Source organism: Staurois parvus, unplaced genomic scaffold (genome assembly GCF_062004578.1).
Source record: "Staurois parvus isolate SC_StPar_1 unplaced genomic scaffold, SC_StPar_1.0 ptg000337l, whole genome shotgun sequence".
NCBI lineage: Eukaryota > Metazoa > Chordata > Amphibia > Anura > Ranidae > Staurois > Staurois parvus.
Window position 1 is genome coordinate 362,930 of NW_028318133.1, and position 23,922 is coordinate 386,851.

The window sequence follows — 23,922 nt, forward strand, 5'->3', positions numbered from 1 at the left end:
AGGGGATGAAAATGTCCGGACTGGAAGAGGGTGAAAGTGTCCGGACTGGAAGGGGGGTCAAAGTGTCCGGACTGGAAGGGGGGGAAAGAGTCTGGACTGAAAGGAGGTGAAAGCGTCCGGACTGGAAGGGGGGGAAAGTGTCCGGACTGGAAGGGGGGTGAAAGTGTCCGGACTGGAAGGGGGTGAAAGTGTCTGGACTGGAAGGGGGGAAAACGTCCGGACTGGAAGGGGGTGAAAGTGTCCAGACTGGAAGGGGGGGAAAGTGTCTGGGCTGGAAGGGGGTGAAAGTGTCTGGGCTGGAAGGGGGTGAAAGTGTCTGGGCTGGAAGGGGGGTGAAAGTGACCGGACTTGAAGTGGTTAAAAAATAAAATACTGCTCAGTGCGGTTTAGTATTTCCGACACTCTTCAAGGAATATTTATTATCCAGCCTTTCCGTCTCTGAGGAGGTTTTATCCCCTGGCAGGAAGGAGACGGGTAAATCTAGATGAAGGTTTTTCCAAACCAAATCCATTTTCCATTAATACCGGACGGGTGAGAAAGAATAAAATATTTCTGCATTCAGACGGATAAGGGGAACCAATTCGATTTGTTCCTCAGTCTGACTTTTTTTTTTTTTTTTTCCAACAAGAGTCTTTTATTATATTGAATTATATTATATTATAATTATTATTATATTTTATTTTTAAGAAATGCTAAATTTTTTTTAAATTATATTTTAGGGTATTCAATAAGTAACAGCGTGCTGCGGCAATTTTGGTCACGTAAAAAAATCCTAATCTCTGCTAATTATATGACAAATTATAATTTAGCCCCAAGGCTTGTTCGCTTGTTCGTCGGAGGGACTCCATTATCCAGATCGTTCTTGGAATTCTATCTGTTGGCGGGTGCCATAGACATGAATGGGGCCGCCTCTATCTCTTGTGCACCAATGCATTTAATATGTAGATGGCGGAGCTGGATCCCCGTCATGTGACCAATGCACCAGCCAATCACAGTGGTCAGGTGACTGGCCAATCCTAACCATCCCACCCCTCAATGTTCAGAATTTTTTAAAAGGAAGGGGTGGGTGGGAAAGGGTTAATGACGTATCTGAACTATCCGACAAAATGCAAAGTCATCCTCTCCTTATCATAGCCTGCCAGCTTCCTCCTACGGACCGTCACATCTACAACACCAGACACATCGTATCCATCGCGCTGCGCTACTTACAGTCAGTGACACCAAAGTTACTATGAAAGGAGGTCAAATCTGCCACATTGTGATACATGAAAAGGAGCTCCTAGTCTACCAGCATTTCTGCTTTGTTATAAAGAAGTGCTCTCCGAACTGTGGCCCGGGGGGGCCAGAGGCGGTCCTTTGCTTTCCATTATTCGGCCCTCAGGACGCTTACCTCCAACTGAAACTAATGGTGGGCATTATTCCTCCCACTGACACCAATGATGGGGCACTATTCCTCCCACTGATACCAATGATGGGGCACTATTCCTCCCACTGATACCAATGATGGGGCATTATTCCTCCCACTGACACCAATGATGGGGCACTATTCCTCCCACTGATACCAATGATGGGGCACTATTCCTCCCACTGACACCAATGATTGGGCACTATTCCTCCCACTGACACCAAAGATGGGGCACTATTCCTTTCACTGACACCAATGATGGGGCACTATTCCTTTCACTGACACAAAATATGGAGCACTATTCATTTCACTGACACCACAAATGGGGCACTATTCCTCCCACTGAAACCAATGATGGGGCACTATTCCTTTCACTGACACCAAAGATGGGGCACTATTCATTTCACTGACACCACAAATGGGGCACTATTCCTCCCACTGACACCAATGATGGGGCACTATTCCTTTCACTGACACCAATGATGGGGCACTATTCATTTCACTGACACCACAAATGGGGCACTATTCATTTCACTGACACCAAAGATGGGGCACTATTCATTTCACTGACACCAAAGATGGGGCACTATTCATTTCACTGACACCACAAATGGGGCACTATTCATTTCATTGACACCAAAGATGGGGCACTATTCCTTTCACTGACACCAATGATGGGGCACTATTCCTCCCACTGATACCAATGATGGGGCACTATTCCTCCCACTGACACCAATGATGGGGCACTATTCCTCCCACTGACACCAATGATGGGGCACTATTCCTCCCACTGATACCAATGATGGGGCACTATTCCTCCCACTGACACCAATGATGGGGCACTATTCCTTCCACTGACACCAATGATGGGGCACTATTCCTTCCACTGACACCAATGATGGGGCAATATTCCTCCCACTGATACCAATGAGGGGGCACTATTCCTCCCACTGACACCAATGATGGGGCACAATTCCTCCCACTGATACCAATGATGGGGCACTATTCCTCCCACTGACACCAATGATGGGGCACTATTCCTTCCACTGACACCAATGATGGGGCACTATTCCTCCCACTGACACCAATGATGGGGCACTATTCCTCCCACTGGTACCAATGATGGGGCACTATTCCTCCCACTGATACCAATGATGGGGCACTATTCCTCCCACTGACACCAATGATGAGGCACTATTCCTGCCACTGATACCAATGATGGGGCACTATTCCTCCCACTGACACCAATGATGGGGCATTATTCCTGCCACTAACACCAATGATGGGGACACTATTCCTCCCACTGATACCAATGATGGGGCACTATTCCTCCCACTGACACCAATGATGAGGCACTATTCCTCCCACTGACACCAATGATGGGGCACTATTCCTGCCACTAACACCAATGATGGGACACTATTCCTCCCACTGATACCAATGATGGGACACTATTCCTCCCACTGACACCAATGATGAGGCACTATTCCTCCCACTGACACCAATGATGGGGCACAATTCCTGCCACTAACACCAATGATGGGACACTATTCCTCCCACAGATACCAATGATGGGGCACTATTCCTCCCACTGATACCAATGATGGGGCACTATTCCTCCCACTGACACCAATGATGGGGCACTATTCCTCCCACTGATACCAATGATGGGACACTATTCCTCCCACTGACACCAATGATGGGGCACTATTCCTCCCACTGATACCAATGATGGGGCACTATTCCTCCCACTGATACCAATGAAGGGGTCATCTCTGCACTCAGTCTGGTCTCTCTATGTCAAGTTTGTATGCAACACACCTGATTGGCTCCCAGTTCAGCCCCGCCCTCTCCCAGCCCTGCTGTGAAAGAGGTTCTCAATAGGCTGATGCCAAGTCAGACTCAAGTGCATACACTAGCTGCAAAAATATGTTGAATTATTATTTCACCCAACTGAATTCATTTATGTCTTTTCTTTTTCTGCATGAGCTTCAGATTTAGGGCATAAAAACAGCTAATTGATTTGCGTTTTTACTGCCCATCCCCCCCGTAAGCTGCAAACAGGGGCGGACTGACCACTCATGGGGCCCCCGGGCAATAGGGGATCATGGGGCCCCTGTGTCCAAACTCAAAAAAGCCTATGAAAAAGGTACCAGGGGCATCTCATGGGGCCCCCTACCAGGGGCGGACTGACAACTCATGGGGCCCCCGGGCAATAGGGGATCATGGGGCCCCTGTGTCCTTGCCCAAACTCAAAAAAGCTTATGAAAAAGGTACCAGGGGCATCTCATGGGGCCCCCTACTGACCCCGGGCCCTCGGGCAGTGCCCGAGTTTCCAAATGATCAGTCCGCCCCTGGCTGCAAAGCTAGCAGAAGGAGACAGTGACATATCACGGTTGCAGAGGCGTCTGTGACCAAACCCCGATGGTCGAAACGCATCAGCAGACGCGGCTAGCGCAGTGCTGAGGCCACTCCACACATACACCATGTTGGACCCCCGGGGGCCGCTCCCCCTTCTCATCCCAGGCTCAGTTTGTCAAACATACCGAAAAACAGGTTCTGAGTTTACATTGGAAGGGAAGTTTTATTCTGAAGCCACCCAAGACTCCTCGTACTTGACGGACGACAAATCGGCTTCAGCTTTCGCAACATCTGGAACGTATTTCCTGCCAAAACCCTCCCCCCCCCCTCCTCTGCAACTGTCTTCTGCAAATAACATTCCAGCATAGGATGGGAGAATTCTGCTACTTGCAGCGCGCTAAATCAGAGCCACCGCTTTCTATATACAGGGGCGGACTGACCATTCCCGAGGGCCCGGGGTCAGTAGGGGGCCCCAGGAAATGCCCCTGGTACCTTTTATAGGCTTTTTTTGAGTGCGGGTGAGGACACAGGGGCCCCATGATCCCCTATTGCCCGGGGGGCCCCATTAGTTGTCAGTCCGCCCCTGAGTGTGAATTATATTTATTTATTTATTTCAGGTATTGGTACTTATATAGCGCCCAGGGGCGGACTGACCATTTGGAAACTCGGGCACTGCCCGAGGGCCTGGGGTCAGTAGGGGGCCCCATGAGATGCCCTTGGTACCTTTTTCATAGGCTTTTTTGAGTTTGGGCAAGGACACAGGGGCCCCATGATCCCCTATTGCCCAGGGGCCCCATGAGCTGTCAGTTCACCCCTGATAGCGCCATCAACTTACGCTGCGCTTTACATATATATTGTACATTCACATCAGTCCCCGCCCCCACGGGGCGTACAATCTAAGGTCCCCAACTCACATTCATACATACACATACTAGGGCCAATTTAGACAGGAGCCAATTCACCTACCAGCATGTCTTTGAAGTGTGGGAGGAAACCGGAGTACCCAGAGGAAACCCACGCAGGCACATTATACATATAATTATATAAAAATAGATCTAAAATACATTCTAAAATAAATACATAAATAAATAAAAACATTAATTAATTAATTACTAATATATATATATATATATATATATATATATATAAATCATATTTTATATATACAGCACCGTGTAAAAGTTTTAGGCAGTTGTAAAAAAAATGCTGTAAATGAAGAATTCTTTCATGAATAGGAGCGTTAATAGTTTATTTGTTATCAATTAACAAAATAAAACGTGAATTAACAGAAAGAGAACTCCACATTGAATCAATATTTGGTGTGACCGCCCAATATATATACTGTATATATATATATATTTTTTTGTTATTTTATATATATATATATATATATATAAATATATAAATAATTTTTATTTATTTATTTTTTTTATTTTAAATCATATTTTATATATATAGTACCATGCAAAGGTTTTAGGCAGTTGTAAAAAAAATGCTGTAAATGAAGAATTCTTTCAGGAATTTTTATCAATTAACAAAATAAAACATGAGAGAACTCCACATTGAATCAATATTTGGTGTGACCGCCCAATATATATACTGTGTATATATATATATATATATATATATATATATTTATTTATTTATTTATTTAAATATATATATAAATAAAATATTATATATATATATATATATATATATATATATATATATATATATATATATACATATATATATAAAATATATATATAATTTTTATTTATTTGTTTATTAATTTTAAATCATATTTTATATATACAGTACCGTGTAAAAGTTTTAGGCAGTTGTAAAAAAAAATGCTGTAAATGAAGAATTCTTTCATGAATAGGAGTGTTAATAATTTATTTTTAACAATTAACAAGATAAAACGTGAATTACCAGAAGAGAACTCCACATTGAGTCAATATTTGGTGTGATCGCCCTTTGCCTTCTTCAAAGTATATATGTATATATATATATATATTTTTTTTTTTAATCATATTTTATATATCCAGTACCATGCAAAAGCTTTAGGCAGTTGTAAAAAAAATCTGTAAATGAAGAATTCTTTCATGAATAGGAGTGTTAATAGTTTATTTTGATCAATTAACAAAAATAAACGTGAATTAACAGAAGAGAACTCCATTTTGAATCAATTTTTGGTGTGACAGCCCTTTGCCTTCTTCGAAGTATATATATATTTATTTATTTATTTATTTTTATCATATTAAAGAAAAATATATAGATATATATATAAAATATATATATTTAAAAAACAATATATATATATATATATATATATATTTATTTATTTTTTATCATATTTTGAACTTCAGCAAGTCGGCTTCACCATGTCTACAGTAGATGTCTAAATGCATTGAGTTGCTGCCGTGTGACTTGCACAGGAACCGTAGCGCCTTCGTGTGCGAATCACATGTGATTTGTGTGCGGTGTGTTCAGAGCCATACATTTTGTATGGCTCTAATCGCACCGCGCCCGCACCAAAAACGTGCAGGACCCCTTTTTTGTGTCCGCGCTAGAATCGGATCGCATTGGGTACTCACACTTATGCAATCCGATTCTGCACATCGCACAGCGTTTTGTGGACCGATTTTGGGGTGTTGTTAACTTAACATACACACCCGCAGCGGTTCGCATGAATTGGGTGCGGATCTGATGTGGTGCGGAATTTGCACAGAAAACGCTGCAAATTCCGCACCGCATCAGTGTGAACCTGGGCTGAATGTGAAGAGCCCTATCTCTCCAGCGCCTGAAAAGGAGTTAATGCCAGGAAGAGGCCAGGGGGTCCAATGTGTTGATAGCCTTTTGGATAAATTCTTGGTGACTTAGCCCTCCTCAGAATTCATCAAAACTGAAAAAGAAGTGCACAGGTGGCGCAAACACCTAGTCAGGGGCGGACTGACAACTCATGGGGCAATAGGGGATAATGGGGCCCCTGTGTCCTTGCCAAAACTCAAAAAAAGCCTAGGGGCATCTCATGGGGCCCCCTACTGACCCGGGCCCTCAGGCAGTGCCCGAGTTTCCAAATGGTCAGTCCGCCCCTGCACCTAGCGCATTTTTTTCATCATCATTTTTCAATATATATATATATAATTTTTATTATTCATCATCCCTTTTTTTGTTTTTTTTTTTCCTTTTTCCATCCAGTTTTTCACTTTTCATCCACCAGGCTTTGTCTTATTGGCCGAGAGTCGCCAGGTGCCACTCTCCCTACAGATGGGTGCGCTCCAGCGGCCCTCTTCCGTCCACACACGATGATGTCATTTCGGTGAGTCATATCCGGCCTATGGAACGCACGACCGACTTGGCGTGCTCTCCAGCGGCCATTTGTTCATTCACAGGCCAGCTCCCCACCATATCCAGGTACCACCCCCCCCCCCCCAGAAGAAGGGACCTAGTGAGCAGAGGCAGACTGACCCAGGAGAGGCTCCTGGGAGGATGGAGCAGGATGGACTAGCAGAGAACAAGAGAGCCCGGGGAGGAGGACACTTCCAGAACCAATGAACCAGCGAGAGAACTAATGGCAAGGGTATGCATCAGTTTGGCTGAAGGAGGGTGGCTGCGGGGCCAGGGTGGGGCGGGTTGGTGGAAAGTGGTGGTGGCGGGGCTGGGGGGGCAGGGGGTAAGTGGCGGGGCCCTAATTTTAGTGTTGCCTGGTGCAGCACAACAACTAAATACACCACTGGATATATATATATATTAGAGCATCATCACTTGTCGGCTTCAGCTCTGAGGAAGGGGCTACGTCCCCGAAACGCGTAGTCGGACACTCTGCCATCATTGTGGGCCAGCCTTGTGACATTTAAGCTTTTTCATATACTCAATTTTACGGTACATTTTTTCATCTTTTTTCTTTTCAAATAAACCTTGGATAATGCACTAGGTGTTTGCGCCACCTGTGTGCTTCTTTTCCTGACTTTGAACGTGGCATGGTTGTTGGTGGCAGACGGGCTGGCCTGAGTATTGCAAAAACTGCTGATCTACTGGGATTTTCACGCACAACCATCTGTAGGGTTTACAGTGAATGGCCTGAAAAAGAGAGAATATCCAGTTGAGCGGCAGTTGTGTGGAGGGAAATTCCTTGTTGATGTCCTGCTGGAACAGGAAAAGGGCCTTCACCAAATTGTTACCACAAGGTTGGAAGAGAACAATGGTCTAAAATGTCTTTGTATGCTGTAGTATTAATAGTAGTACTCATGTTGGAGAAGACAGACTTGCTGCTGTTGTTCCAGTTTTTCCCAATGATGTTCAGTAGGGTTGAGGTCAGGGTTCTAAAAAGGACACTCAAGTATCTCCACATCAAAATGGTCAAACCATGTCTTTATGGAGATGAATACCTTTGGGATCAGATCTTCCTATCCAACATCAGTACCTGACCTCAACCCTACTGAATATCTTTGGAATCAGGTCGTCCTATCCAACATATCTGACCTCTACTCTACTGAACAATCTTGGTATGAATTTGTACACAGGGACACAATCCTACTGGAGCAGGAAAAGGGCCTTCACCAAACTGTTACCACAAGGTTGGAAGAGAGCAATTGTCTAAAACAGGGGTGGACTGACAACTCATGATCATGGGGCCCCTGTGTCCGTGCCCAAATTCAAAAAGGCCTATGTAAAAGGTACCAGGGGCATCTCATGGGGTCCCCTACTGACCCCGGGCAGTGCCCGAGTTTCCAAATGGTCAGTCCGCCCCTGGTCCAAAATGTCTTTGTATGCTGTACTATTAATAGTAGTACTCATGTTGGAGAAGACAGACTTGCTGCTGTTGTTCCAGTTCGTCCCAATGATGTTCAGTAGGGTTGAGGTCAGGGCTCTAAAAAGGACACTCAAGTATCTCTACATCAAAATGGTCAAACCATGTCTTTATGGAGATGGCTTCGTACACAGGGACACAGTCCTACTGGAACAGGAAAAGGGCCTTCACCAAACTGTTACCACAAGGTTGGAAGAGAACAATTGTCTAAAATGTCTTTGTATGCTGTAGTACAGGCATGTCCAAAGTCCGGCCCGCGGGCCAATTGCGGCCAGCGTTCCGGACTGAAACGGCCCCACAGGTGAGCTACCCAAATATATAACTTACGGCCCCTGGTAGTGATTCCCTGAAAGCTACTGAGGACTCCAGCGATCTCTAGCTGCGGCACTTGACATCATCAGCTGGCGCAGGAAGGAGAGCCCAAATCTCGCGACGTCCGAGATCTCGTGAGATTTGGGCTTTCCTTCTCTGTGTGCCAGCTGATGACGTCAATTCCCGCTCGACAGATCCCTGGAGTCCTCAGTGGCGTTCGCAGAATCACTAGTGGAGGGCCGTAAGTTATATATTGGGCAGCTCATCTGTGGGGTCCGGAACGTGGGCCGAGGGATCCCAGGTGGTGCGCAGGGAATTACTACTGGGGCTACCATTTATCAATTTGGGCTATAATGGATTGGTGCTCAGGATCGCTTGACGTCATCAGACAGTGCAAGGAGAAACAAAGCCCAAATCTCGCGACCTCCGAGATCTCGCGAGATTTGGGCTTTCCTTCTCCCTGTGCTGGCTGATGACGTCCAGTCCAACGGCAAAAGAGTGCTGAGCCTCCACACAAAGCCACAAGGGCCACCATTAAGGCAGAATATTAAAAGAAGTAAAAAAAACACAGACAACACACTGACAGGCAGGCCGGGCTGTGCTCAGGATACATTAAAGCAGACAAGGGAGCATATAGGAATCTGGTAGCAAGCTGTAATACCCTTCATTAACCCCTGACATTTTTTGAACTTAAAAGTTGACAGACAACCTTCATACTTTGTGTAATGTACTTTCTAATGTTCCTGACATATTTCAGCTTCCTGTTTTTTTTTAGATTAAAGGCAGAGTGATTTAACACCTGTTTAGATTTGTCATCCAAGTCACAAAATGAAAAGTATGCCGTTTTCAATAAACTTTTGCATAAAATAGTTAATTTGCATTTAATTTTAATGGTTCATCAGAATGTTGGGCAAAATGGTCGGCCCTCGCACATGTTCACTTCATCAAATCTGGCACTCTTCCAAAAAAGTTTGGACACCCCTGCTGTAGTATTAATAGTAGTCATCACTGGAAACACCTGAACTCCGTTATTTGGAATGGCCTCCAATTCATACCAAGATTGTTCAGTAGGGTTGAGGTCAGGTACTGATGTTGGATAGGAAGATCTGATTCCAAAGGTATTTAGTAAGGTTGAGGTCAGGGCTCTGTAGAGGATACTGGTTCCTTCACATCAAACTCCCCAAACAATGCCTTTATAAAGCTGGCTTTGTATACAGGGACGCAGTCCTGCTGGAACAGAAAAGGGCCTTCACCAAACTGTTACCACGAGGTTGGAAGAGAGCAATTGTCTAAAATGTCTTTGTATGCTGTAGTATTAATAGTAGTCATCACTGGAAACACCTGAACTCCGTTATTTGGAATGGCCTCCAATTCATACCAAGATTGTTCAGTAGGGTTGAGGTCAGGTACTGATGTTGGATAGGAAGATCTGATCCCAAAGGTATTTAGTAAGGTTGAGGTCAGGGCTCTGTAGAGGACACTCAAGTTCCTCCACATCAAACTCCCCAAACTATGCCTTTATAAAGCTGGCTTTGTACACAGGGACATAGTCCTGCTGGAACAGGAAAAGGGCCTTCACCAAACTGTTACCACGAGGTTGGAAGAGAGCAATTGTCTAAAATGTCTTTGTATGCTGTAGTATTAATAGTAGTCTTCACTGGAAATACCTGAACTCCATTATTTGGAATGGCCTCCACTTCATACCAAGATTGTTCAGTAGGGTTGAGGTCAGGCACTGATGTTGAATAGGACGACCTGATTCCAAAGGTATTTAGTAAGGTTGAGGTCAGGGCTCTGTAGAGGACACTCAAGTTCCTCCACATCAAACTCCCCAAACCATGCCTTTATAAAGCTGGCTTTGTATACAAGGAGATAGTCATGGTGGAACAGGAAAAGGGCCTTCACCAAACTGTTACCACAAGGTTGGAAGAGAACAATTGTCTAAAATGTCTTTGTATGCTGCAGTATTAATAGTAGTACTCATGTTGGAGAAGCCAGACTTGCTGCTGTTGTTCCAGTTTGTCCCAATGATGTTCAGTAGGGTTGAGATCAGGGCTCTAAAAAGGACACTCAAGTATCTCCACATCAAAATGGTCAAACCATGTCTTTATGGAGATGGATTTGTACACAGGGACACAGTCCTACTGGAACAGGAAAAGAGCCTTCAGCAAACTGTTACCACAAGGTTGGAAGAGAGCAATTGTCTAAAATGTCTTTGTATGCTGTAGTATTAATAGTAGTCATCACTGGAAACGCCTGAACTCCATTATTTGGAATGGCCTCCACTTCATACCAAGATTGTTCAGTAGGGTTGAGGTCAGGTACTGATGTTGGATAGGAAGACCTGATTGCAAAGGTATTCAGTAAGGTTGAGGTGAGCCTGTGTGAATTTCCTGTTCTTGGCTGACAGGAGCGGCACCCGGTGTGCTCTTCTGCTGCTGTAGCCCATCTGCTTCAAGGCTGGATGTGTTCTGTGTTCAGAGATGGTATTCTGCACACCTTGGTTGTAACAAGGGGTTATTGGTGTTACTGTTGCCTTTCTATCATCTGGAACCAGTCTGCCCATTCTCCTCTGACCTCTGAGATCAACAAGGCATTTCCGTCCACGTAACTGCTGCTCAGTGGATATTTTCTCTTTTTCGGACCATTCTCTGTAAGCCCTACAGATGGTTGTGCGTGAAAATCCCAAAGCAGTCCGGGGTTTCAGGATGTGCTGTTCAAGCTCTTTTGAAGAAGCGCAAAGAAACGGGCAACGTTGAGGACCAGGACCGTAGACGCAGTGGTTGTCCAAGTATGAAACACACATCATGCTTACTTCCCTTCCACATGGGAAGATGTCCAGCAGTGCCATCAGCACAGAACTGGTGGAAACCAGTGGGAAGCATTTACAGCATTTTTTTTTACAACTGCCTAAAACATTTGCATGGTACTGTATATATAAAATATGATTAAAAAAAAAAAAAAATATATATATATATATATATATATATATATATATATATATATACTGTATATATATATATATATATATATATATAAAAACAAAAATAAATAAATATATTATATATATATATATATATATATATATACACACACACATTTTATATATATATATATATATATATATATATATATAATACATATCATTTTTTTATCATATTTTGTATATACGGTACCATGAAAAAGTTTTATATATATATATATATATATATACCTAATAAAAATAAATAATATCTTAATATAATAATAATTCTAAGCAATAAAACAGTTACAGAATAATTAAAGGACAAGTGGCGGGGGTGAGGTTCAGTTCGCAGCATTCTAACATGTGGCTGAGAAAATGCTAGCACGCGGCGATGCCTGCTATAACTGTAACAGGGCGACGCGGGGCAGGATATCGTATGCCTTCCTAACAAGGGATGGAATGTCACAGAATCTCCAGGCAGATTCTACAAAGCTGAGAGCTGTAATGTAATCCAATGTTTAAAGCTCATCTCCAAGCAGATACACAAAAAAAAAGACACACATTAATGCCGTTCTGTACTCATTAATACATTATGAAAGTCCAACTATGAGAAATTAAAAAAAAAGAGAAACAAAAAAAAAATTAGGACCCCGAGCTAGCTAGCAAAATTAAAGAGCAGGCCAGCCTACAATACTTATCTTTAATCTGGAGCTGACCCCTGCGGTGCTTCTTTTGTACCACTAGATGTCCTCTTCTTCCTGATTGAATGACACCCAGCATACTGCTATGAATGAAGAGTGTCACAGCCCCGCCCACTCAGACAACAGCACTGTTCATTCCTACCATATTCATGCAGGCCACTTCTTTAGGGGCCATCCAATGCTGGTGAAGAAGAGGAGCCTTCGTGTCATGTGACCAGCAAGAAGACATCGAAAATAAATTAAGTATAGTAAAGAAAAAAATACTATAGAGCAGCGGTCTCCAAACTGCATCCCAAGGGCCAGATCTAGCCCTTTAGTTGCTTTTATCTGGCCCTTGGGGCACTATTTCATCCACTAATACCAACAATGGGGTATAATCCCCCCCCTCCCCACTGACACCAATGAAGGGGCACAATTCCTCCAGATAACATCAAGGATGGGACACAATTTCTCCCAATGATACCAACAATGGGGCTCACTGACACCAACAATGGAGTACAATTCCTCCCACTGATACCAATGATAGGGCACTATTCCTCCCACTGATACCAACAATGGGGCTCGCTGACACCAACAATGGAGTACAATTCCTCCCACTGACACCAATGATGGGGCACTATTCCTCCCACTGACACCAACAATGGGGCACTATTCCTCCCACTGATACCAATGATGGGGCACTATTCCTCCCACTGACACCAATGATGGGGTACTATTCCTCCCACTGATACCAATGATGGGGCACTATTCCTTCCACTGACACCAATGATGGGGCACTATTCCTCCCACTGACACCAATGATGGGGCACTCTTCCACCCACTAATACCAATGATGGGTCACTATTCATCCCACTGACACCAATGATGGGGCACTAATCCTCCCACTGACACCAATGATGGGGCACTATTCCACCCACTAATACCAATGATGGGACACTATTCCTCCCACTGATACCAATGATGGGGCACTATTCCTCCCACTAACACCAATGATGGGGCACTATTCCTTCCACTGACACCAATGATGGGGCACTATTCCTCCCACTGATACCAATGATGGGTCACTATTCATCCCACTGACACCAATGATGGGTCACTATTCATCCCACTGACACCAATGATGGGGCACTATTCCTCCCACTGATACCAATGATGGGGCAGTATTCATCCCACTGACACCAATGATGGGGCACTATTCCTCACACTGATACCAAGGATGGGGCACTATTCCTCCTCACTGACACCAACAATGGGGCACTATTCCTCCCACTGACACCAATGATGGGACACTATTCCTCCCACTGACACCAATGATGGGGCACTATTCCTCCTCACTGACACCAACGATGGGGCACTATTCCTCCCACTGATACCAATGATGGGGCACTATTCCTCCTCACTGACACCAATGATGGAGCACTATTCCTCCCACTGATACCAATGATGGGGCACTATTCCCCCCACTGACACCAATGATGGGGCACTATTCCTCCCACTGATACCAATGATGGGGCACTATTCCTCCCACTGACACCAATGATGGGGCACTATTCCTCCTCACTGACACCAACGATCGGGCACTATTCCTCCCACTGATACCAATGATGGGGCACTATTCCTACCACTGATACCAATGATGGGGCACTATTCCTCCCACTGACACCAATGATGGGGCACTATTCCTCCCACCGATAACAATGATGGGGCACTATTCCTTCCTCTGATACCAATGATGGGGCACTATTCCTCCCACTGACACCAATGATGGGGCACTATTTGCTCCCACTGATACCAATGATGGGGCACTATTCCTCCCACTGACACCAATGATGGGGCACTATTCCTCCTACTGACACCAATGATGGGGCACTATTCCTCCTACTGATACCAATGATGGGGCACTATTCCTCCTACTGATATCAATGATGGGGCACTATGATGGGGCACTATTCCTCCTACTGACACCAATGATGGGGCACTATTCCTCCCACTGATACCAATGATGGGGCACTATTCCCCCCACTGATACCAATGATGGGACACTATTCCTCCCATAGACTCCAATGATGGGGCACTATTCCTTCCACTGATACCAATGATGGGGCACTATTCCTCCCACTGATACCAATGATGGGACACTATTCCTCCCACCGATAACAATGATGGGGCACTATTCCTACCACTGACACCAATGATGGGGCACTATTCCTCCTACTGATACCAATGATGGGGCACTATTCCTCCCACTGACTCCAATGATGGGGCACTATTCCTACCACTGACACCAATGATGGGGCACTATTCCTACCACTGACACCAATGATGGGGCACTATTCCTACCACTGACACCAATGATGGGGCACTATTCCTCCCACTGATACCAATGATGGGGCACTATTCCTCCCACTGATACCAATGATGGGGCACTATTCCTCCCACTGACACCAATGATGGGGTACTATTCCTCCCACTGACACCAATGATGGGGCACTATTCCTTCCACTGATACCAATGATGGGGCACTATTCCTACCACTGACACCAATGATGGGGCACTATTCCTCCCATAGACTCCAATGATGGGGCACTATTCCTTCCACTGATACCAATGATGGGGCACTATTCCTACCACTGACACCAATGATGGGGCACTATTCCTACCACTGACACCAATGATGGGGCACTATTCCTCCCACTGATACCAATGATGGGGCACTATTCCTCCCACTGATACCAATGATGGGGCACTATTCCTCCCACTGACACCAATGATGGGGCACTATTCCTCCCACTGACACCAATGATGGGGCACTATTCCTTCCACTGACACCAATGATGGGGCACTATTCCTCCCACTGACACCAATGATGGGACACTATTCCTCCCACTGATACCAATGATGGGGCACTATTCCTCCCACTGACACCAATGATGGGGCACTATTCCTCCCACTGATACCAATGATGGGGCACTATTCCTCCCACTGACACCAATGATGGGGCACTATTCCTTCCACTGATACCAATGATGGGGCACTATTCCTCCCACTGACACCAATGATGGGGCACTATTCCTCCCACTGACACCAATGTTTTTTGCCATTTACATCAGGACCTTTTCTGCTCCTATTGGTCACAGTCCAACCACCTAAATTCTGAAGAACAGTAAACTGGCTCTTTGTTTATAAAGTTTGGAGACCCCTACTACAGAGCATGGAGGAACCTTCAGAGGGCCACCCACTAGGAAGTCTGGAGTCCAGAGTTGGGCTTTCGTTTTTTGTTTTTTTTTATGCCTCTGTAAGTATCTAAATTGGACCTGATATCAGTCCCTGTATAGCAGTGCCCAGGGTGGGAGAGAAAGAAGCAGCACCAGGAGCCAATCAGTTCACGTGGACACAAGCGGCATGCTAATAGGAGGGAAGAGCAGAGTGACAGAGAGATGAGCTCATCACTATGCAGCTTCTCCGTTTACTGTCCAGTCACAGGCTGGGGGTGGGTCCATGACAGCCTGGGCTCGGAGGAAGTGAGCTGACTGACTGCAAAAAACTACGGGAGGGGGCGGAGACAAGACCAGTCCCCCTGCACAAGGAGAGAGAGCAGCAGTGAGCGGTCTTCATTACAGGAAGAAAAGTCTCACACTGGATGGCTGCACAGATTTGGAAGAAATACACAAATCTCACCGAGATTCCAGAATAAAATGCATGACGGATGTATGGAGACAATATTGGCTGATCTTGGAGTTCAGCTTTAAAGTATTACTAACCCAACAACAGTACAATCAGACGTTGGGCTTCCTATCTTAGAGACGCAACAGGAATTGAGAGGAAGTCAGTACACAGACAGTGGTCACTGCAATGGCGTTCCCCATTGGAATATGTTTCGATACTTCCTGTTCTGGTGACAACTGTAAAATTTTGTGAAACTTTCACGCCCCCTTCCTACTTAATCAATAATGAACCAAAACCACATGAATAAATGAAGAAATAATAAATGGTGACGTGGCCAACACAAAGGGTGCTGCTGACATTTATATGTGGTCCCGCATTGTGAAATAAAGCAATGGACATTTTACCACCACCCCCCCCCCTCCCCCCCCAGGGGGTATGAATATGTTTTTGGGATTCCTCAATGTGAATCTTCTCCTATTTAGGTATGATACCTGGTGTATGTCCCTTTAAGAGACCGCCGGTCTCTACCTCCTCCACTGCCCCGGGGATGGTCTATCATAGTGCAGTATAATCAGTATCCAACATTTATTTAAAGAATTGCAATTACAAGATAAATAAAGAAAAAGGGACTTTAAGATCACACTGTGCATCCCCAAAGCAGCATTCCTGCAGCATCAGCGTCACCCGGCTCCTCCCACGCGTTACATCATGTATCATGTCATTTCATCAGGGACCCTGACGAGTTATGTCTCATATCATGTGACTTCATCAGGGATCCTGACGCGTTATGTCTTATATCACGTGATTTCATCAGCAACACTGACGCATTACGTCTCGTATCATGTGACTTCATCAGGGACCCTGACGCGTTATGTCTTATATCACGTGACTTCATCGGGGAACCTGACGCGTTACATCTCGTTTCACGTGACTTCATCAGGGACCCTGACGCGTTATGTCTTATATCACGTGACTTCATCAGCAACACTGACGCATTACGTCTCGTATCACGTGACTTCATCAGGGACACTGACGTGTTATGTCTCATATCATGTGACTTCATCAGGGACACTGACAAGTTACGTCTCGTATCACGTGACTTCATCAGGGACACTGACACGTTACGTCTCGTATCACATGACTTCATCGGGAACCCTGATGCATTACGTCTAGTATCATTTCACTTCATCAGGGACACTGATGCGTTACGTCTCGTATCACGTGAGTTCAACGAGGACCCTGACGCGTTACGTCTAGTATCATGTAACTTCATCAGGGACACTGGCGCATTACGTCTTGTATCATGTGACTTCAACGGGGACCCTGACGCATTACGTCTAGTATCATGTAACTTCACCAGGGACACTGACGCGTTAAGTCTCGTATCACATGACTTCAACGGGGACCCTGACGCGTTACGTCTAGTATCACGTAACTTCATCAGGGACACTGACACATTACGTCTCGTATCACTTGACTTCAACGGGGACCCTGACGCGTTATGTCTAGTATCACGTGACTTCATCAGGGACACTGACACGTTACGTCTCGTATCACATGACTTCAACGGGGACCCTGACGCGTTATGTCTAGTATCACGTAACTTCATCAGGGACACTGACACATTACATCTCATATCACGTGACATCAACGGGGACCCTGACGCATTATGTCTAGTATCACGTGACTTCATCAGGGACACTGACACGTTACGTCTCATATCACATGACTTCATCGTGGACCCTGACGCGTTACATCACATATCAGGGACATAAGTCACGTGATGTGACATAACGCGTGGGAGGAGCCGGATGATGCTGATGCCATAGGAATGTTCGATCACAGCTAGAGACCAGTGGTCTCTTAAAGGGACACATCAGGTGTCATACCTAATGGGTAGAGGATCCATATTGAGGAATCCCAAGAACATATTTGTACCTTCTGGGGGTAAAATTCCCATCTAGACCTAATAATGAATGTGTTAGGGCCACTATTTGAGGTGAGCACATTGGAGGACCGGTGACGGGATGCACTTGCATGTTGGTGTGGATTGCTGTGACTACTGAGCACAGGGTGGAGAAAGATTTTTAGGGATAGAATAACATTGTCTAGATATAGAATATAAAGTAGGAAGGTGGCGTAGAAGTTTTACCAGTTTTCACAGAATTTTACAGTTGTCACCAGAACAGGAAGTATCGAAAAATAATATGGGGACACCTGTTGTGGTGACAACTGTCTGTGTAGGGACTTCTTTTCACTTCCTATTGTGTCTCCAACGTAGGAAGCCCACAGTTTGACAGACAAAACAGGAGGTATAGGGAAATCTTCCAATGGGGACACCTGTTGCAGTGACAACTGTCTATGTAGGGATTTCCAGAAACTTCTGGTCATGTCTGCAGGACAGGAGGTGAAGGGAAATCTTCCCGGTGGAATTCTGACATTACACTTTAGAACCAGACATGTCAGGATAGCAAGGCACGACTTGACACTCTTGGAGTCGCTCTTACCCGTCTTGTCTGGGGAAAACTGTTCCGAAATGTGGAGGAGACCGAATATTCCAGCAACGCCTCCGCGGTGGGCGCACGTCTTGATTGGGCCCGGAAACTAAGGACGGTGCTCTCAACTTCCGCAAACACCCTGCGGTTCCGACTCACGATGGAGCGATGGCGCTCCGCGAGGTCCTGCGCAATGACGTATGACAGAGGCACTCCAAATACTCCATGTGGAGAATCTGCAGAACAATGAAACATAAAATTAAAGGGTATGTACACCCCAACAATGAACTCTAATTCGCTCTCTGTCTGTCTTGTATATATACAATAAATACAGCGGGGAAACGAATGATTTGAACCCGTGCAGATTTTGCATGATTGCCCACCTACAAAGAAATGAAGGGTCTATAATTGTTATCATAGGTGTCTTTGAACCCCTCGCCTACCGGGCACTGTCACCCCCTTCCTGCCTACAGGGCACTGTCACCCCCTTCCTGCCTACCGGGCACTGTTACCCCTTCCTGCCCACCAGGCACTGTCACCCCCTTCCTGTTTACCAGGCACTTCTACCCCCTTCCTGCCTACTGGGCACTTATACCCCCTTCCTGCCTACAGGGCACTGTCACCCTCTTCCTGCCTACCGGGCACTGTTACCCCCTTCCTGCCTACTGGGCACTGTTACCCCTTCCTGCCCACCAGGCACTGTCACCCCCTTCCTGCCTACAGGGCACTGTCACCCCCTTCCTGTCTACCAGGCACTTCTACCCCCATCCTGCCTACTGGGCACTTATACCCCCTTCCTGCCTACAGGGCACTGTCACCCCCTTCCTGCCTACCGGGCACTGCCCCCCCCTTCCTGCCTACCTGGCATTGTCACCCCCTTCTTGCCTACCGGGCACTGCCCCCCCTTCCTGCCTACCGGGCACTGTCACCCCCTTCCTGCCTACTGGGCACTGTTACCCTCTTCCTGCCTACAGGGCACTTCTACCCCCTTCCTGCCTACTGGGCACTTCTACCCCTTTCCTGCCTACCGGGCACTGTCACAGCCTTCCTCCTACCGGGCACTTCTACCCCCTTCCTGCCTACCGGGCACTTCTACCCCCTTCCTGCCTACAGGGCACTGTCACCCCCTTCCTGCCTACCGGGCACTGTCACCCTCTTCCTGCCTACAAGGCACTGTCACCCCCTTCCTGCCTACTGGGCACTTCTACCCCCTTCCTGCCTACAGGGCACTGTCACCCCCTTCCTGCCTACCGGGCACTTCTACCCCCTTCCTGCCTACCAGGCACTGTCACCCCCTTCCTGCCTACAGGGCACTGTCACCCCCTTCCTGCCTACCGGGCACTTCTACCCCCTTCCTGCCTACCAGGCACTGTCACCCCCTTCCTGCCTACAGGGCACTGTCACCCCCTTCCTCCCTACAGGGCACTGTCACCCCCTTCCTGCCTACAGGGCACTGTCACCCCCTTTCTGCCTACCGGCACTGTCACCCCCTTCCTGCCTACAGGGCACTGTCACCCCCTTTCTGCCTACTGGGCACTTCTACCCCCTTCCTGTTCAGGCCAATTTTCAGCTTTCAGCGCTGTCGCACTTTGAATGACAATTGCGCGGTCATGCAACACTGTAAACATATACATTTTTCATCATTTTTTTGAGACAGATGGAGCTTTATTTTGGTGGTATTTAATCACCTCTGGGTTTTTTATTTTTTGCTAAACAAACCAAAAACCACTGAAAATTTTGAAAAAAAATTGTTTTTTCTTAGTTTTTGTTTTACAATTTTGTAAATAAGTGATTTCTCTCCTTCACTGATGTGCGCTAATGAGGCTGCAGTGATGGGCGCTGATAGGTTGCACTGATGAGGAGGCCCTGGTAGGTGGCCCTTATGGGCACTGACAGGCATCACTGATGGGCACTGAAAGGCAGCACTCATATATGGCACTGATAGGCGGCACTGACTGGCACTGATAGGCAGCACTGACTGGCACTGTTAGGTGGCACTGACTGGCACTAATGCACACTGATAGGCGACACTGACTGGCACTGATAGGCGGCACTGACTGACACTGATAGGTAGCACTGATTGGCAGCACTGATAGGTGGCACTGACTGGCATTGATAGGTGGCACTGACTGACACTGATAGGTGGCACTGATAGGCAGCACTGATAGGTGGCACTGATTGGCATTGATAGGTGGCACTGTCTGGCACTGATGGGTGACACTGAAAGGCAGCTCAGATGGGCACTGATATGTGGCATTGATGTGCACTGGTAGGCACTGCTATGTAGCATTGATGTGGCACAGATGGGCACTGGCAGGTGGCATTGATGAACACTGACAGCTGGCACTGATGAACACTGACAGGTGGCACTGCTGGGGCCACACTGATCATCAGTGCCCTAATGATCAGTGTAGATGTCCCCTCCGAGGAATGCCGATTACCGGCTCTCCTCTCCTCTGTCAGTGTGACAGCTCGTGAGGAGAGAAATGCCGATAACCGGAATTTCCCTATTTACATGCGATCAGCTGTGATTGGACACCGCTGATCACATGACCGAGCTGACATCTTCCGCTCTTTCCATTGATCAGTGATCCGCTGTGTCTGAGGGACACAGAGCACTGCCGATCGCCGCGCTGTGCGCTCCCGGAGCTCCGCTTGCGCGGTTAGAATGGGAGGACGTCATATGACATCCTCCCAGAACGAGAGAACCACCTTGCGCCCATCATTTCCTTATATGGCGGGCGGGAGGCCGTTAAATGATAGAGACAGAAAATTAACCAAAAATCCAGAAAAAACACACAATACAAATGTTATAAATTGAGTTGCAGTTCGGTGAGTAAAATAAGTATTTGATCCCCAAGCAAAACATGACTTAGAACTTGGTGGAGAAACCCTTGTTGGCTTGGATGAGGTAAGAAGTTTCTTATAGTTGGTTCCCAGGTTTGCAGACATCTCAGGAGGGATTTTGGTCCACTCCTCTTTACAGATCTTCTCTAAATCCTTAAGGTTTCTTGGCCGTCACTTGGCAACTCGAAGTTTCAGCTCCCTCAGTAAATTTTCTTTAGGATTAAGGTCTGAAGACTCCATTACTTCAATGTGCTTCTTCTTGAGCCACTCCTTTGTTGCCTTGGTGGTATGTTATGGGTCATTGTCATGCTGGAAGACCCATCCACGACCCATCTTCAGGCTGAGGGAAGAAGGTTGTCGTCCAAGATTTTACAATACATTGTCCCATCTATTGGCCCCTCAATGCGGCAAGGTCGGCCTGTACCTTTAGCAGAGAAACAGCCCCAAAGCATATTGTTCCACCTCCGTGCTTGACTTTAGGGATGGTGTTCTTACAGTCACATTTTTCTTCCTCCAGACACGGAGAGCCGAGTTAATGCCAAAGAGCTCAATTTTGGTCTCATCTGAACACAGCACTTTCTCCCAATCCTTTAGATGTTCATTGGCAAACTTCAGACGGGCCTGGACATGTGCCTTCTTGAGGAGGGGGACCTTGCAGGCGCTGCAGGATTTCAATCCATGGTGGCGTCTTGAGTTAGCAATGGTTTGTTTGATGACTGTGGTCCCAACTGCCTTGAGATCATTCACAAGCTCCTCCCGTCTAGTTCTGGGCTGATCCCTCACTTTTCTCATGATCATCCTTACCCCATGAGGAGACATCATACATGGAGCTCCAGACTGAGGGCGATTGATGGTTATTTTGTTTTTCTTCCATTTACGAATAATCGCTCCAACAGTTGTCTCCTTCTCACCAAGCTTCTTGCTGATGGTCTTGTAGCCCATTCCAGCCTTGTGCAGGTCTACAATCTTGTCCCTGACGTCCTTTGACAGCTCTTTGGTCTTGCCCATGGTGGTGAGGTTTGAATGGAAGAAAGAGATTCTGTGGACAGGTGTATATTATACACATAACGTGTTGTCATTATGTGTATAGAATATAGGATAAAATATAGGATGAAGGTCTGGACACCGGCTAGGCCACTCCATGACCTCAATGTGCTTTTTTTTGAGCCACTCCTTTGTTGCCTTGGCGGTATGTTTTGGGTCATTGTCAAGCTGGAAGACCCATCCATGACCCATCTTCAGTGTTCTGCCTGAAGGAAGAAGGTTCATTGGCCCCTCAATGCGGCAAAGTCGGCCTGTACCTTTAGCAGAGAAACAGCCCCAAAGCATAATGTTTCCACCTCCATGCTTGACTGTAAGGGTTGGTGTGATTAGGGTCACATTTTTCTTCCTCCAGACACGGAGAGCCAAGTAATGCCAAAGAGCTCAATTTTGGTCTCATCTGACCACAGCACGTTCTCCCAATCCTTTAGATGTTCATTGGCAAACTTCAGATGGGCCTGTACATGTGCCTTCTTGAGGAGGGGGACCTTGCTGGTGCTGCAGGATTTCAGTCCATGGCAGCGTCTTGTGTTACCAATGGTTTGTTTGGTGACTGTGGTCCCAACTGCCTTGATATCATTCACAAGCTCCTCCCGTGTCTTTCAGGGCTGATCCCTCACTTTTCTCATGATCATCCTTACCCCATGAGGAGACATCTTACATAAAGCTCCAAAACGAGGGTGATTGATGGTTATTTTGTATTTCTGCTCTATGTGGATAATCGCTCCAACAGTTGTCTCCTTCTCACCAAGCTTCTTGCTGATGGTCTTGTGGCCCATTCCAGCCTTGTGTAGGTCTACAATCTTGTCCCTGATGTCCTTTGACAGCTCTTTCGTCTTGCCCATGGTGGTGAGGTTTGAATGGAGGAAAGAGATTCTGTGGATAGGTGTCTTTTATACACATAATGCGTTGTTGTTAGGAGCACCTTCTTACATAGACAGGACTGATTTGTGTACCACATGAGCACATCGCCAGTCTGTGGGAGCCAGAATCATTGTTGGTTGGTAGGGGATCAAACACTTATTTAACTCCCTGAACTGCAACTCCATTTATAACATTTGTATCTCGTGGTTTTTCCTGGATTTCTGGTTGATATTCTGTCTCTGTCATTTAAAATACATAGATGATAACAATGATAGACCCTTCATTTCTTTGTAGGTGGGCAAACTTGGACAAATCTGCCGGGGATCAAAGAATTATTTTCCCCCATAATATAGAACATTTTTATTATAGCTGTTCAAAAAGTGCAAAAAATACCTGTAGATCCTGCCAGAATTCTTGTGACCTGATAACTTCCTGTGCCCTCTGCCTGTGCTGTACCCTTTGCAATT

At 46.1% G+C, this 23,922-nt stretch overlaps 1 protein-coding gene across 1 annotated transcript in view; it reads right to left on the reverse strand.

Annotated features, from left to right (window-relative positions):
- LOC149457047 (rho GTPase-activating protein 6-like) overlaps nucleotides 1-23,922 on the reverse strand; it is a 92,447-nt gene that overhangs the window by 59,350 nt on the left and 9,175 nt on the right. The window contains exon 4 of the mRNA XM_089684126.1: nucleotides 18,716-18,939. Coding sequence (XP_089540252.1) covers nucleotides 18,716-18,939 — 224 coding nt within the window. The remainder of the gene's footprint in view (nucleotides 1-18,715; nucleotides 18,940-23,922) is intronic.